General features: G+C 45.2%; 1 protein-coding gene across 1 annotated transcript; it reads left to right on the top strand.

Moving 5' to 3' along the window:
• Positions 1 to 7,087: 7,087 nt before the first annotated feature.
• LOC119169337 (uncharacterized) lies at positions 7,088 to 15,276 on the top strand. Its single transcript, XM_037420444.2, has 3 exons — positions 7,088 to 7,246; positions 11,932 to 12,141; positions 14,890 to 15,276. The coding sequence occupies exons 2-3, from the start codon at positions 11,939 to 11,941 to the stop codon at positions 15,164 to 15,166; spliced, it is 480 nt and encodes a 159-aa protein (XP_037276341.2). The 5' UTR covers positions 7,088 to 7,246; positions 11,932 to 11,938; the 3' UTR covers positions 15,167 to 15,276.
• Positions 15,277 to 15,846: the final 570 nt, after the last annotated feature.

Raw genomic sequence — 15,846 nt, 5'->3', positions numbered from 1 at the left:
CTGCTTAAAAGTTCGATAGATCTTTAGTGCGGACTTCTTAATCATGCCAATTATCCACATATCGGTCTCAGCTTCCTTCACCTTCTTCTTAACTGATAATTCTTTTTTGTTTGGCCCCCTGCTGTTTTCTAAGTATTTACCAGTCAATTTTCTGGTTCTCTTCCTCCATTTTGTATCGACATTCTTCATGTACAAGTAGCTGAATACCTTCCTAGCCCAACGCTCCTCCCCCATTTCTCTCAATCGCTTCTCAAATTTTACCTTGCTGCTAGCGTCCCTGCCCTCAAATGATGTCCATACCATATTATCTTTTACTCCCTGATATGGTGTATTCCCGTGAGCTCCTACGGCAACCCTACCTATTTCACGGTGCTTAATTTCTAATCTTGCTTGAACTTCTGATCTCATGCACAATACCGCATTGCCGAACGTCAGACTAGAAACCATGACCCCTTTCCACATTCCTCTCACAACATCATACCTGTTGTAATTTCACAGTGCCCTGTTTTTCATTACCACTGCATTCCTGTTACCTTTAGTCGTGACGTATATTTCGTGTTCCCTTAGGTACTCTGCCGCATTGCTTATTCATATGCCCAGATATTTGTATTTATCTGTTATCTCTAACGCGACCTCCTGTATTCTAAGCTCACTACCTTCATTGTCATTAAAAATAATGACTGCTGATTTTTCCTTACTGAATCTGAAATCTGACCTATCTCCCTCATTACCGCTGATTTTCACCAATCTCTGCAAATATTCCTTGTTGTCGGCCATTAGCACTACATCATCTGCGTACATCAATGCTGGTAGTGCCAGTTCAATGAGTTTTCCTTGTTTGACGAAAGAGAGGTTGAAGCCCAGTCCACTTTCTTCTGATTTGGCCTCTAATTTTTGTAAGTACATCATGATTAATAACAGTGACAGGGTACACCCCTGCCTAAGCCCCCGTTTTAGCTACGCAGGCTTGAATACCTGTTTTTCCCACTTTATAACTACATTGTTACATTTATAGATATCCTTTAAAAGATTAGTGACTACATCTTCCACGCCTAGTGTGTCCAGTATTCCCCACAATTTCTCTTGAACCACGCTATCGTACGCTCCCTTGATAGCCAAAAATGCTAGCCACAGGGGCCTGTGCTCGTTTTCTGCTATTTCGATGCACTGCGTCAGTGAGAACAGGTTGTCTTCCAACCTCCTGTGTTTTCGAAACCCATTCTGCAGTTCCCCCAGCACCCCCTCATCCTCTATCCATGCTTGCAGTCTTTCCTTTATAATCTGCATCGCCAGCCTGTAGACCACTGATGTCACTGTTATAGCACGGTAGTTGTTCGTGTCAGCTTTGTCCCCCTTTACTTTATAGATCATGCTCATCTTGCTAAGTTTCCATCCATCGGGAACTTCACCATCGATTATTATTTTGCTCACTGCCTCTCTCAAAGTCTGCCTAGACTTCGGACCTAATGGGTTTATCAGCATAATTGGAATGCCATCTGGGCCTGTTGATGTACTACTAGGAACCCTTTTCTCAGCCCTTTCCCACTCTCGTTGTGAAAATGGAGCCATTGCACCACTTGATTCATCCTTGTATATTGTGGTGCATAAAGCATTTCTTTGTTGAAATTTTTCTGTCACCCTTGTTCTTATATATTCAATAGCTTCGTCCCCTTCTAGCCTAGCACATTGAGCTGCAGTTATAAACCTCTGCTCTAGGCTCGTCTAATTTCTTAGGGAGTTTAGATGGTTCCGAAATTTCGCAGCTGCCTTTCTGTCTTTTTTGTGAACTTCTGCCAGCCACTCATCTTCCTTTCTTCTAATCTTTTCATTGATCAGAAGGGATGCATCCCTTCTACATCTTAGAAAGATTTCCCATTTTCTTTCAACATCATCTGTCGGTTCACCCCGCTGCTTAGCATGTCTGTGTTCCCTAGAGGCTTCCTGACGTTTTGCTATGGCTCTCTTAACTTCCTCATCCAACCAACTTTCGGCTTTGTGTCTTCTTTTCCGGGGTGACCTGACACGTGCCTTAGCAAGCTCTAGTTCAAACAATCTAATTAGATTCCTGTATGTCCACACTGTTTTATTATCCTCAGTGATTACTTTCTCAATTTGTTTAGTGGCTATTTCAATTTGCCTTTCTGAATAAAAATTTTCCTGTAGTTGCTCACCTTGTCTCCTTCCCACTTTCACTGCTCTTCCAAAACTTAGCTTGATACGTTTGTGATCACAACCCAGACTTCTGGAGCCACCTTCATCTATGTGCATTCCCCTGAGCTTATCATGCATCCTATGTGACATCAGTGCGTAATCTATCGTTGACTGCAGCCTTCCTACCTCCCATGTTATTTGCCCTTCACACTTCTCGGTACTGTTGCAAATGATCAAATCAAGCCTTTCACACATATCCATGATCATTTTGCCTGTCGGGTTGGTATACCCATCTATATCTTCTATGTGTGCATTCATATCTCCTAGTATAATTATCTCGCACTCTCCTCCTACCTCCTGAATGTCATTTGATATATACTCTACCATTGCCTGGTTTTCCTCTCTGGCCTTTGCTCTTGTCCACAAGTACACGAAACCAAAAAGCGTCATTTGCTTGCCACTTTCCCTTTTAGCCATAAATGTTCCTTGCATCCCTGCTTGACCCTTTGCCAGTCTGTACTTTTATGAATGAATGCCCCAATATCACCCCCCTTTCTGCTGCCTTCAGTTCTATTACAATATTCCCACACGTAGTCCGGATTGTTAGGAGGTTGTTCCATGTCCCTAAGATGTGTTTCTACAAAACCGTATACCATCGGCCTCTCCTCCCTTAGCTGTTCTTCTATCTCGTCCCACTTTAGCCTGTTCCTGCCACCCTGCATGCTAATATACCCAATGTCTGAATCGGCTCGGCCCTCGTGCCTACATCTCTTCATGCCCCGGACTCTACCTATCTTAGATACTGGTGCCACTTTGGTATCGTATCTGTCCATACCACCTGTCAAAGAGTCTCCCAGGTTGTTTCCCTTGTTACTAGCTATCCTGCACCCCGAAGGGCCCGCTTGCCCCCTCAAAAAGCTACTGCGCGTCCTGAAAGTCGCCAACCCACCTCATGACCTAGCCGCCCATCACAGTGAATTCTGTCTCGTTGAAAACCACCCCACCTATGTACCTCTCTGTTTATCTCCATCATCTCAAAGCCTTTCTCTTGACTCATTCGCCATATCTCTTGGTTTGCGTTGACAACCGCTCTTTGCAGGTTGCTATCACGCACCGGTACCTCCGGTATCGTGCATATCACTACTTGTGCCTGAGGGAGAAGTGGCGCGCGTGTCATCGACGCCTTTCGCCAGTGTGGTTGCTAGTCCTGCTGTATCTTCATTTAAGACATCGTTTAAACCGCCTGAAATTATCACGAGGTTTCGTCTATCAGCTGTAGTTTTGAGTTTTGCACTTTCTTGCCTCATGTGCTTCCAGCTTGCGTCCTGGGAACGCTCCTACTGCAACACTTTTGTCACCTCTTACCCTCTCTTTGATGGCTTCTGTGCATCCATTTAAATTCAAGTCCCCGGCGATTATCACATGCTGTGACTTTTCAGCTGGAGCGTCCTGCACCTGGGGGTTACTTGCACCTGTGACGCCGGCTGCTTTGTCCCCTTCCAGCCCCACCACTACTTCTCTGAAGCTGGGCCTGCGGACAATAACCAGCTGAACCTGTTTTTTCCAAACTTGCTTGCTCTTTCTTCTCCGCCGTTCTGGTTGCCGGTTCCCTACTGATATCTCCGTAGGCCGCTCTTCTGTTCACATTGGCTAATGCTCCCTCGGCGGACTTCAGCCTTTCTCCCATAGCGCTCGTTTTTTCTTGCTCTGTCGCCAACGCAGTCTCGAGCTCGGTGATTCTCATCAGCAGGTCACTCTGGGCAACCATCATTTTTTCCATTTTTTCTTCGACCTCACATCGCCTACACTTCGCGTCAGCCTCGGCTCCATCTGCTTCTACACTTGGGTCCACTTTTAAACCTACCCCACATCCTGAACACTTTACAGTCTTTTTAACCATGTTTTTCTGACGCCAATTGTTCCTATGACTTGTCTCACTCGATAATTACAAAACTCGAGCCCTGCTCTACGAAAAAGAGTAAGCCTAAGCTCCACTACAAAAATTTGCGTGTTCAATATACGAGAACCTCCCCCATGGGGTGGCAAAAGAAAAACACAAAAAACAAAAACAAACACACGCACACGCCCAAACTAATAAATACCTGGTGACTGACTCCCAAAAAAGTCGTACAATAAAATAAGTGCTACAGGGATTTTAACTGCTGCCTTATAATTATAAAGACAAGCTCAAAACATGCAAAACCACTTATCTGCGCAGTCGATCGGGATCGCTCAAAAAACACGTCCATCCACCATGACAGTCCGAACCGGACTTTCGATTCGAAACACACAAGGCCCCAACAGCGCCGACTATTGCCGCCGCTAAGTACCATCTCAAAGAAAAAAAATGCCGCCATATCCACGAAGTGAATGATGATGAGTGGGCGAAGCTCCGGAGGTAAACCTGGTAAACCATGAATCCTCCGTACATTTTGCCCACTCGATTTTATTGCAATGCTCCCCCTAGCGTACGTCGCCGCACTATATCGAACGATGACACGCGCCATATGTGGCATCATTCCTATTTTATAACACCTCGCATCTTTCATAATCAACTACACGTACCACCGTCTAGTTTATAACATCTTGCATCTTTTGGACGGACGGACGGACGGACGGACGGACGGACGGACGGACGGACGGACGGACGGACGGATGGATGGATGGATGGATGGATGGATGGATGGATGGATGGATGGATGGATGGATGGATGGATGGATGGATGGATGGATGGATGGATGGATGGATGGATGGATGGATGGATGGATGGATGGATGGATGGATGGATATGGCTGTACCCTTTAGATCGGGCGGTGGCTAGCGTAATATTTAGAACTGAACGAGAGGTGGCTACATACAGGGGACGCACAGCCCACGCCTTAAGGAGCTTCGCTCCTAAAAAAGACATATTGAGGTTGAAGCTCCGAAGACGCGCATTAAGTACCTTGCCCGGACCTCGCTCCACCACCAAACCTCTTTCAGCGAGCCGAACATTCACCACACAAGGTTAGTCTCTACCTCGTGGCATAACGCCTGCGGCGAGGCCTTCGGTACTTCTATGGTGCCTGAAGCAAATACTCAACCTGAGACTAACCAGACAACCCAACAAGAAAAAGACTCGTCAGTACCAGCTCTAATAATGTTCGCTATATCACTGTTGTACGAGAAGTATCGAGACTCGCACCTACACCAACGGATCTGTCCTACCGAGCAGCTCCACAGCATTGGTCACAATTTTAACGATTGCCACAACTTTCAAACTCAGGATGGCTCACTTAACAACCTAGATGGCGGTTCGGCTCACAGCATGCACTTCGCACCACGTTGCTTTTCATTGATGACGAAATGAAAAAAAAAATGTGGACAATTTTCTGCAACTCCAAGCCGGCACTGCCTTCTCTACTGTAAACTTTACGCCACGGTCCACACGAACAGTTGGTAATTGAGACTGCCGGGATGTTGCACCACCTTACCGAAAAAGAACACCACATTGCATTCCATTGGCTATCTGCTGACTGTGGCTATATCGGTAATGAACGGGCTAATGAACATCTCCGTTTAGTACATACAGAAGATCACGACCTGTCGATACCTTTTTCTAGGACAGACGCTGCTCGGAAGCTCCACGTGCTCACTCGTCAGTGCAACACATCAAATTCGAAAAAGCCACATTTCATGCATGCACGGCTACACTCCCTCAATCGCACGTTAAGGCTTAGAATTAGATCAAGACTTCACCAAGGTGATGCTGTCATTCTGTGGGGATTATGACTGGGTGTCGAATTTGCCCATGCGCCTGCGTTAATAGGGATGACCGACTCCGGCGCCTGTGAACACTGCGGTGACGAAGAAACGATTCGACATCTTTTGTTCGACTGTCCAGAGTATAGCACACAGAGGCAAAACAAAACGCATGACAAAAAAGCATGACAAAAAGATTTTTGTCATGCGTTCAACAAGTTGAAGGAACAGTACGTCTCTGTCAGAAGAAAGACTACACGCCATCTTACAGACCTAATGTCGAAAAGGCTTTACAAGCTCAATCAAGCTTTCTGCTATCCACTGGCCTATAAGAATGACTTTTAGGGGAACATGTGTGTCTGTGCTTGTAATTGTTTTTTGTCTTCTTTACTATTTCTCTATCTCTCTTTCAGCCCCTTATTCCGCAAAACCAGTGCAGGGTAGCATACCGGATACCACCTTCTAGTTAACTTCTCTGTCTTCCTCTTCTCTCTCTCCAGTGATCGTGAATGCATACAATTGTCACGTATCATGCAGTCATATTACCCGAAGAGCGACGACAAAGCGTTCGAACAGAATCATACCCGAAAAAGTCTCAATCTCAGAATGCACCGAGCCAACAGGCGTACGTACTCGCATTAATCCTGGCTGAGGTGGTTCGTGCTCTAGCTCACTCATGCACTGAATGTTTAGCGCGTCTCTTTTTCTCGCTTTCCTGAACAACCTCGGGACAATGGGATGGTGATTTACTTCTTCGCCTCTGTGGCGCGAACAGAAGACGCGTTCGACCGGAGGGAGGCAGCGAGAACAACTATCCTGGGGCAGTCTCACTTTCTCCCGTCAGCGCGCGAAAGCCAAGGTATACAACAAAAGCATCCTCCTCCCAGCGCCCACTCGCGTGCAGTGCATCCGGATAATCCAGCTGGTAGCGGGGCTACCCCCGCGGAAGACGAGCGAGGGTCGTGTCCAAAACGCTTCACGTCTAAACGATGAGCGTCACGATTCTCCTCTGCACAAACCTCCTGAAGGAGGCCGAACGAAGAAAGGACAGAAACAACAAGCATCGCGGGAAGAGACTGCAATTATGGCGGAAGGGGGGAGAAAAGAAAAACACGAAAGGCGACTGACCTGCCTTCCACGCCGCCGGTGCGTTTTATGCAGTTTCGTCATTGCGTGCTTACAGTGTTGGCTATAGTGACCCGGAGAACCGGCCGCATGCATATAGGCCTGCGCGCGTCGCGTGGCGAGAGCATATAGAAGACGCACCGCTCTTGCGCAGCCTTTGCCTGCGGACAACCACCAGGGGCCCTCGTCTAAGCGCTCTAGTGCCAAGCTTCGTCACCGCTGCCGAAGGTAAGGTCTGTTATCTTGACAGTTATACCTGTTGTAGTCTGACATAGCTTTAATTAGGCGGATGAGTAAAGTTTCACCCTAAGGTCGTCAACAAGTACAGTTACGGGACATTCGCAACTTCGTCCCATTTCTGAGAGACACTTCTGATTGCTTCCGGTTCACAGTTATATCCCTCATGACGGAGCTCTAGACATATATAAGTGACACTCGAGAGTTGGCGAAAGTTCACAATCGCGAACATTTCACTCACCATTAATTTATTTTGGCGTGAAAACATGAAGTCTCATTCTCAAGGTACGAATTTAATCGACATATTTTACATCTTCTTTGTAAATAAGATTATACATAAGAGCAGCTTTAGGTGGTTGCTACATAACCTGACTGGAATAGCACACATTTAGAGAAGAGCGAAATAAGATGACACAAGTGCTAGCGTTGCTCGTGCTTTTTTTTTTCTTTTACTTGAGTGGCACTCTCTAGCGCTTGTGTATTCTCTCTTACTTAGTCCCTATCTAAGTGTGCTCCATTCCGCCTATGCTGCCTTTATCATTCGCTTTGTTTCCAGTGTCCTTAGAACGATGTCAACGAGATAATACGTGCTGCAGCAGATGTGTTATTGCGCATCTACCTTTGATAGAGAGCTGAACAACACGCAAGGGCATTAGTCGACTGTTTACATAACATTACTGAGAAAACTGTGCAACCTCTGTGCAATTACTGTAACTTATCTGATTGTCATGTGGATCACATATCAATGTTTTTATTTACATATTCAGCTGAATCGTCCTGCTTACCTTTATATTTTTATCCCGGCTGCGGCGGCTGCATTTCCGATGGAGGCGGAAATGTCGTAGGCCCGCGTGCTCAGATTTGGGTGCACGTTAAAGAACCCCAGGTGGTCCAAATTCCGGAGCCCTCCACTACGGAGTCTCTCATAATCATATGGTGGTTTTGGGACGTTAAACCCCACAAATCAATCAAACCTTTATATTTGATGGAAGGGAAGAGGGGGCCACGCATCCTGGTAATAGTCAAAGGCCTTAACATTTTGTTTTCGCTTTTGTGTGCACTAAGCAACAATCTAGAAAAGATCTTCACAGTTTTTCCTGAGAATAAACCCAATGTTTATACCTTAACTGTACACTAAGGGCCGAAGGGCTAAGCTGATCGACTAGGCACGCTTAGTGCGTCACTATAGGGGAGTACATTGCTTGCGCCTGGTGGAAATAGCTTCAATCGATCTAGGTCATAACCAGTAGCAGTTACATATCTTTTGCAACAAGCTGCCTACGATAACCTCCCTGAACGCTCAGATTTCGCTCATCACGGGCAGGTGCATTAATTATCACTAACCTCAAACAATTCACTGCTTTTACATTCTAGCGCCTAGCCAAACTGAGGACTACGCCAGCAATACTTGCGCATGCACAATTAAGTTTCTCGATCGTGTGCCGGCAATCAACAACATACAATAGAGTTGGAAAGTTCGCTCAGTTTCGCAGAAATGCCAGCGTTGGCTTCGTTGGTTGAGAGCTCAAAAATTATCCCCTTGTCTGTGACCACAAAATCGAGAAATGTGCAAATAAAATAAATAAAATTTCCGGGTCTGAGCGAGAATTTCAGCCAGGCCGTGTGCGTCGCAAGCACGTGTTCTACCACAAAGCCGCGATATTCGTTGAAACTTTTATTGAAAAGCACTATATGAATATTGAGTAGTGGAAAGAGGAGAGAACAAAACCGGAGGACGGAAAGGAGTCTATTTAAGGCCTCATATATTGCGTAACAAAAGCATAGAATTGCGGCAAGCGTCAAAAGGTGCGACATCAACCAAGGGTGGTCGTTTTAAAGGCCCACCTTTTACAAAGCGCTTAGACATGTTCAGTCGTCATCAGTAGCAGCATAATCATTAACAATGTGAACTGTGGCGTAGGTTCACGGTTGCCCTCTTGGACACGTAGTGGGCCCTTCACTAATTGGCAAAAAAAAAATAATAATAAGCTTTTACGTCCCTAAACAACGATATGAATATGAAAGACATTGTATTGGAGGGATCCGGAAATCTTGACCATCTGGTGTCCTTAATCGTGAACTGACCTCAACCAGTACATAGGCCTCAACCATTCCTCCTCCACCGAAATGTGACCGTCGTGACTTTGGGGTCAGCAACCAATCACCTTAGCCACTGATACACCGTAGCGGACGTCGTTTGTTCACTTACGACACAGTTTAGGCCTTTACCAATAGCCGAAGCAGGTTAGCAGTCCATAAGGCTACGCGCACGAGGCCGCTATCGCGACCTATGCCTATTAAAACATTCGGTATGCCATTCCATAAATACGTACATGAGTGTCCGTAAGAATGTTACGGAAAACGTATGTATTCCGTAAGGAAACATACGGAATTTCCGGAACGGCGTATGGAACGTTTCAGTGTACTCTTGAAGGCGAAGCTCAAGCGTTCTCAAATTATACCTGGTGTGGCTGGCACAAGTCGGAGTTTGTGAAAAAATGGTGCTTTTCGTACAAGGCATATCGCTTCAATGACTGAAATATTAAGGCACCCTCCTTATCCTTTTTTACGAGTACTTCTTTTTAATTAACCACTATGCGGCTTTGTGGCTTTTATCTTTCCTTGTTGCTCGCAAGTGGAACTTAGGAGTGTGGCAGTTTGGGCTAGTTCGTATGACATGACGATAGTTATAGCGCGAGAACTGAACACCGACGTGTCCTTCTTGTCTCTTTGTTGTCGTTCAGTTCTCGCGCTATAACTACCGTCGCAAGTGGAGACACATTTCCACATTTCTCGCGTCGTGCCCATTGTACTCAATTTCATTACACCCTTACATGGAAGCCCTACAGAATGACGTGCTCGAAGGTTCCTACTGATGGGCTTCTCACACTGGCAGACATCGGGGTATGCGTATACACTCTTGCTTGTCGCTATCTAGCCACCACAACGACCTCCAGACTTCGCTATATTACTTTCTCTTCTGAATCGTTTACCTATCTACCAGTACGACCAATTCTTTGTAACTTTTGCAGTATACCTACCATACCAGACCGTTTATTTTGTTCACTTTTCACGGCAGTCACGCTGGATTGAGCGCGGTGGGTGCCGTTCACTGTCCATGATACTCAGCTGAAGTAAAGCAAAAGTGTCTGTGTTATTCTTCTTCAAAATCTGGTAGAAACCAGCCATTTTCTTGCGCTCAGTATAATGTTCCACGCGTAGCCTCTGCCAGCAAAGATAGTAAAAGTTACGATCGATCCAACACCAATTACGTGATCTTATTTCACACTGACGAGAATTTCAACAGCAAGCTACACCGGGATGCAGAGCGTCCGCGATTACGGCGACTGTTGACCATGATATCTTCACTGTAATCCCCATACGCGATAATTCAATGACATGGCTTTTGTTCCTCCTGCTGACATATATTTTTGAGTTGTGATATTGCAGTGTCAGTATATAGTTCTAACTGTTCATTGTACGTCCTGCGTACTTTTTTGTTCATCTTTTTGCTGGGAAAACGCTTTTTATATGTAATTTTCGTAACTTGTGTTCTACGCTCGACGCCCTCTAAGAACTCTTTAAGTTGCCGCCGCTTTATTTTTACGCTCAAATCCTCCTGTCACGTAAATAAAAAATAAAGATTACGGCCTCTAGTTTTTCCTAGCAGCCTTCCATCTCTCACTAATGTCACATATTCAGAAGAGGGTTCAATTTCAACCCGACTGGACGCCCACTCACACCGATTCACGACCGTTGTATAAACCGATGGAGGCGGAATTGTTGTAGGCCCGTGTGGTCAGATTTGGGTGCACGTTAAAGAACCCCAGGTGGTCGAAATTTCCGGAGCCCTCCACTACGGCGTCTTTCATAATCATATAGTGGTTTTGGGACGTTAAACGCCACATATCAATCAATCAATCAACTGTTGTATAAAACTGAAAGTTCAGTTTAACCTATGCCAAGCCTACTCGACCCTTATCAGGGGGAATCACGTAAACAGGAGTAAACAATGCAGGTGCATTTGTTTTCATGCAACAGTGTCGACGAAAGGATGGTAAGGGTTGGGAACAAGGACAATTACATCACTAGGTGCCTATATCACCTCACTTCTTCAGTGCAAGGCCTTGTGCGAGTGTAAGCGCTTACACTCATTTCACTTTAAACAAAGTCAAAGAGCGAAAAAAACAACAAATTTTTGATGCAGTATACCTTAGTAAGATGTCTCCTTTTCAAGTTTTTAGCCTATAATATTGCGCACAATAAGTTCAACCCCCGAATAACACTCATGCTAAATACAATGTTTTATTAACTCTAAAGGCCGGACACAAAGTTTATGTCCGCCATTAATAATTGATTTTGGGCTTTGAAACACCTATTCCTTTCTTATCACTTCACGTGCCACACTGATCTAATTTTTATGGTGCTGACCCAAAGGTCACGGTATCAAATGCCGGTCGCGACGGCCGCATTTCCCATTGAGATGAAACTACTTGAGGTTCATTTGTTCAGATTTAGGTACACGCCAAATATCACCAGATGGTGAGGTGGTCAAAATTTTTGGAGTCCTCCACTAAAGCGGTTTTAATAAGGATATCACGCTTTTGGGAGGTTGAACCCCAGGAATCACGGTTATGTTCTGCCTGTCCTAGTCGTCGTGATTATTTACATTGCAGGTCAACTATGCACACCTCGCTGCTGGTCATGGCGGTCCTCTGCGCTGTCACCGTTTCGCATTCAACCGCACACGTTCAATGGGGGGACTTCATGCAGTGCTTGCAGCGGAGGTTCGGCCGGAGTTTCTTCCAGGAACAGCACGCCGACTGCGCCGCTCGAAAGCTGTTCGTCAACTACAGGCGATCGATGTACTGCCATAATTGCGACGCGTAAGTAGGTCCCGTGTTTTCCTAACACAGACGCGACCACGGATTATGAATTTCAAAGAAGTAAGCTTTCCTGATATTAAACCGTGTCGTGTAGCGAACGGCGACTTGACGTATGATGAAGAAAGGTACCCTTGCCACGAGCACCTGTTCATTTGTCTGCAACATAAGCGGAGCGGCGCGAGTGTGAAGTAGGGTAGGGGCGGTAAGGGGAGGGGGTTGTGAATGTACTTTGCTTCTGGTTACCACTCAAACCCTACCACATGGCTCCGTAACTTCCAGTAATTGGGGAAGGGGGGGGGGGGCTTTCTTTTTTTTTCTGAATACAGTACACTTCCGCAATGAATCGCGTCCAGGTTCCATTCCAAGCACTGATCAACGCTGGCAAGTTTGTTTGCTTCTAACAACGCTCAGGTTACTGCGACTTCTTCGGCCGAACACGTAATAATCAACTAACAGACACTAAAAATGAAATATTCAGCATAAACACACACGCATAACACGCATGTACGCTATACATCACAGAAACAACCCACCTTTGCGTGTAACTTTAGTATGGAGTACAACCTAATTAAGACGACTCATTTTCTTTCACTCTTTTCGCGACCACCGAAAGACGAAGTGATAGCCAAAGTTAACATCAATGACTAAGGTTTCTTGTCATCAATTTGGCGTAGCGACGAGCTTTGAGCACGAATTTTGTTGATGTTGTTTTTTTTTTTCAAATTTTTTTGGGGGCTCGGCGTCGCGCACCTGGTTGACCTTGACCATTACGTTAGCGTTCCTAGCGTTTTTACGAAAGGTTACTTCTGATAAGCCACAGCTTCGATTATCCAAATTTATGAGTAACTCAGTGAATACACGCATTATCTCTCCTGCTAGTGAGCTCTAACGGCCACACTATAATCCCAATGAAAGTGGGTTCACTAAAGAGATTTTATTGTCGGGTCTGTTAGCCGATTATTCCAAGCTGTGCTGAGCAATTCCAGTAACTTGATTCTGCCTGCTAGCACTTACTCGTGCTTTTCTTTCCGAAACGTCGTGTTCAGTCTTGACATATGGCTAGCAAAGATTTGCTGGAATTCTGGTCAGCAGCGTAATTACACATTTTCATTTTCAATGCAAGTATCCCAAGCGTGAAACAATGTCTCTCGTGTGGCTTTGTTTGCTTTTAAAAGCGAAGCTGGCAAATCTAGCCGTAGATAGTGTCTGAAGCCAGTCAAAAAACTATCATCATCATAAATGGCATGCGCAACCAAAATTTGGTAAAGCCAAATACTCACCACTGGTCCACTAAAGCTATTCAACACTGGTCCACTAAAAGTTAAGAACAGTACAGCAATCCCAACACATGGCTATGAACCAACGGCTGCGAGCCAACGACCCGGAGTACGTATAAAAAAAATATTAGAGAACGGGAAAGGCAACGGATGTTGAAAGTTCACCATCCGCAAGCAAATCCATGTCATACCCATAATTCCCGTGGTCGCTGAAGTCCCATGGGTAATTTTAGGAAACTCTATAGAGTTTCCGAAAATTCATATATGAAAGGAACTATTCGCGGATGCCACGGTCGTGATGCATCACAGCACTTTACTAAGAACGCTCCAAGAGGATAGAAGTAAATATAGAAGGCGTATTTAAAAAAAAGCGAAAAAGAATGTGGACGTGGCGTTTTGAATAGCGTGCCCAGCATCTTCTCTCGCGAATCAAGAGGTCGTATAGCTTCTACTCCCGTTGACAGTACTTTTTTTTCTTTGTCTTGCGAACGTGCGCATTGTTTCGGCGTCAATGCCGCGACAGAAATATCTCACTGAAGCCTTGGTGGACCCCGGCATAAAACACCTTCGAGGTAAAAAAAAAAAGCTATCCGCCACGGCGCACACAAGTAATAAACACGGGCGCAAGTTTTCATCTAACAGTCATATATTCAAGCTCACGATTCCAAGCTTCTCAGTTTTCACCCCTTCAGCCTATGTCTTCCTTCAAAGAAAAATACACGTTTACATCTACGCGATCAATAATTACAAAAAAATGTCTCAATTAACACCTGTATTGCTCCACACACGCGATTGAAAGATACCAAACACATTGTGCTTTCCATCTTTCCCCAGAATAAGGTACGCTAGTTTACTGTATGGGGCCTCTCATTTCATTTTTTCCCCGGCGAAAAATTCTAGTTATTTTTTTGTGATTTCGATTCAGTCTGTCTGGTGTACGAAGTCTTTCTTTTTTGTTGCTTTCTAAGTACATCCAATACTAGTTATATATTTTTTTTGTCGAACAAGGGAAAGACGTTCGGCATCTTAATTCTAATTCATATTCTCGGCTGCTGCTACTTTAAGAATGTTTATTTATTTACTTACAGAATACTTACATTGCCATAAAGGTACTATATAGAGAGATAGAGTAAGGGCACAGAAACATGAGCACCAAGAACAGAAAAACAATTGGCTCACATCTGTATAGAGTTAAATTGACATTTATACCGCAACATGAGTATTATGCGAGGGGCACAGGTCAAACAAGTCAAAACAGCTTCAGAAGCTCCCACCCTTTGGTACGGAAATAAGTGTACAACTATAATTGAATACAATCAACTAGGAGAAATATTCATGAGCTTCAGTATACACTGGCACGCAAACAACACTGTAATGTTATCTAAAGAAAGCGTGAGTGCGGTTAGAAATAAAGCTCCAGCATGATTATGATGATAATGATGACGTCTTTCTGTGGCCTCATCGTTCGCAGTTACTTCCACTGCCAGGGCAACTACGAGGCCATTTACGAATGTCAGCGCGACGGTCGCGCCCAGGAGGTGGCCGAGGCGTTCAGCGACTGTCGGGAGCACTTGGAAGGCAGCGGCTCGGACAACTTCGTGTACAACGACATCGACCTGTACGGCCGACAAGGAGGAAACTGCACGCAGGCCTACCTCGTCGACAACCCGCGCTGTCACTACAACCCGGCCACCGTGGTGTGCAACAACACGCGCATCGAGCCGGAGTCATTCGAAGAGGAAGAATGATGGTCACGACATCTTTTAATACGCTCGAACTCACACGCGGCACGAGATGCAACATTCAATCATTGCTTCTGACATAAAACCACCCGCACTTCTTGTGGATGTGCCTTCTCCTCAGTTGTACGAGTCCTTTTTTGCTCCTTTGTATGTGTTTGTTTCTGAGGGGTAGCAAAAGTGATGATAGAATCGTACTAAAGTAATCCTTGATTATTTTTCATATCCCAGCTTATTTTTTCTGGACCGTCACTCACCCTTTTGCAGGCTCACTATAGCGAGGTATCAGATTCTGATAAATTACCCTAAGATCAATTCAGTCATTCTAACAGGAAGCGTTCATGCATCCAAAAGCGTCCGTAGAATGTTCACTTGACACTTCCCGCAAAAAAAAAAAAGGACATTGCATGAAAACCTGTTAACATCTTGAGTGTCGCGGTTAAAAGAACAATGGTGAACCAGGAAACGTATACCTCGCGGAACGAAAGTGCATGGACATAAAACTTCACATACGGAATATTTAGCGCACTTTATGTGTCGTCTTAGGGCCGTGGTCATGGTGTTATTCTACTCGGGTCAAGCACTCGGGCTCAATCGCCGACCACAGAGGTAGCCTTTCGTTTCTACCATATATATCCTGCCGCAGGCCCGTGAAATGTCAAACAAGAGTTTTCAGCAGAGCTCGCGAA

The sequence above is a fragment of the Rhipicephalus microplus genome, chromosome 2 (genome assembly GCF_043290135.1).
Source record: "Rhipicephalus microplus isolate Deutch F79 chromosome 2, USDA_Rmic, whole genome shotgun sequence".
Classification (NCBI taxonomy): domain Eukaryota; kingdom Metazoa; phylum Arthropoda; class Arachnida; order Ixodida; family Ixodidae; genus Rhipicephalus; species Rhipicephalus microplus.
The sequence above is the reverse complement of the archived record's forward strand: the minus strand, read 5'-3'. Positions and strand labels throughout refer to the sequence as shown.

Bases quoted from the DNA above. Each gene is read 5' to 3' on its own strand.
- LOC119169337 (XM_037420444.2), top strand. From the start codon at position 11,939: ATGCACACCTCGCTGCTGGTCATGGCGGTCCTCTGCGCTGTCACCGTT. The intron at 12,142-14,889 runs GTAAGTAGGTCC...CATCGTTCGCAG, and splicing joins TACTGCCATAATTGCGACGC to TTACTTCCACTGCCAGGGCA.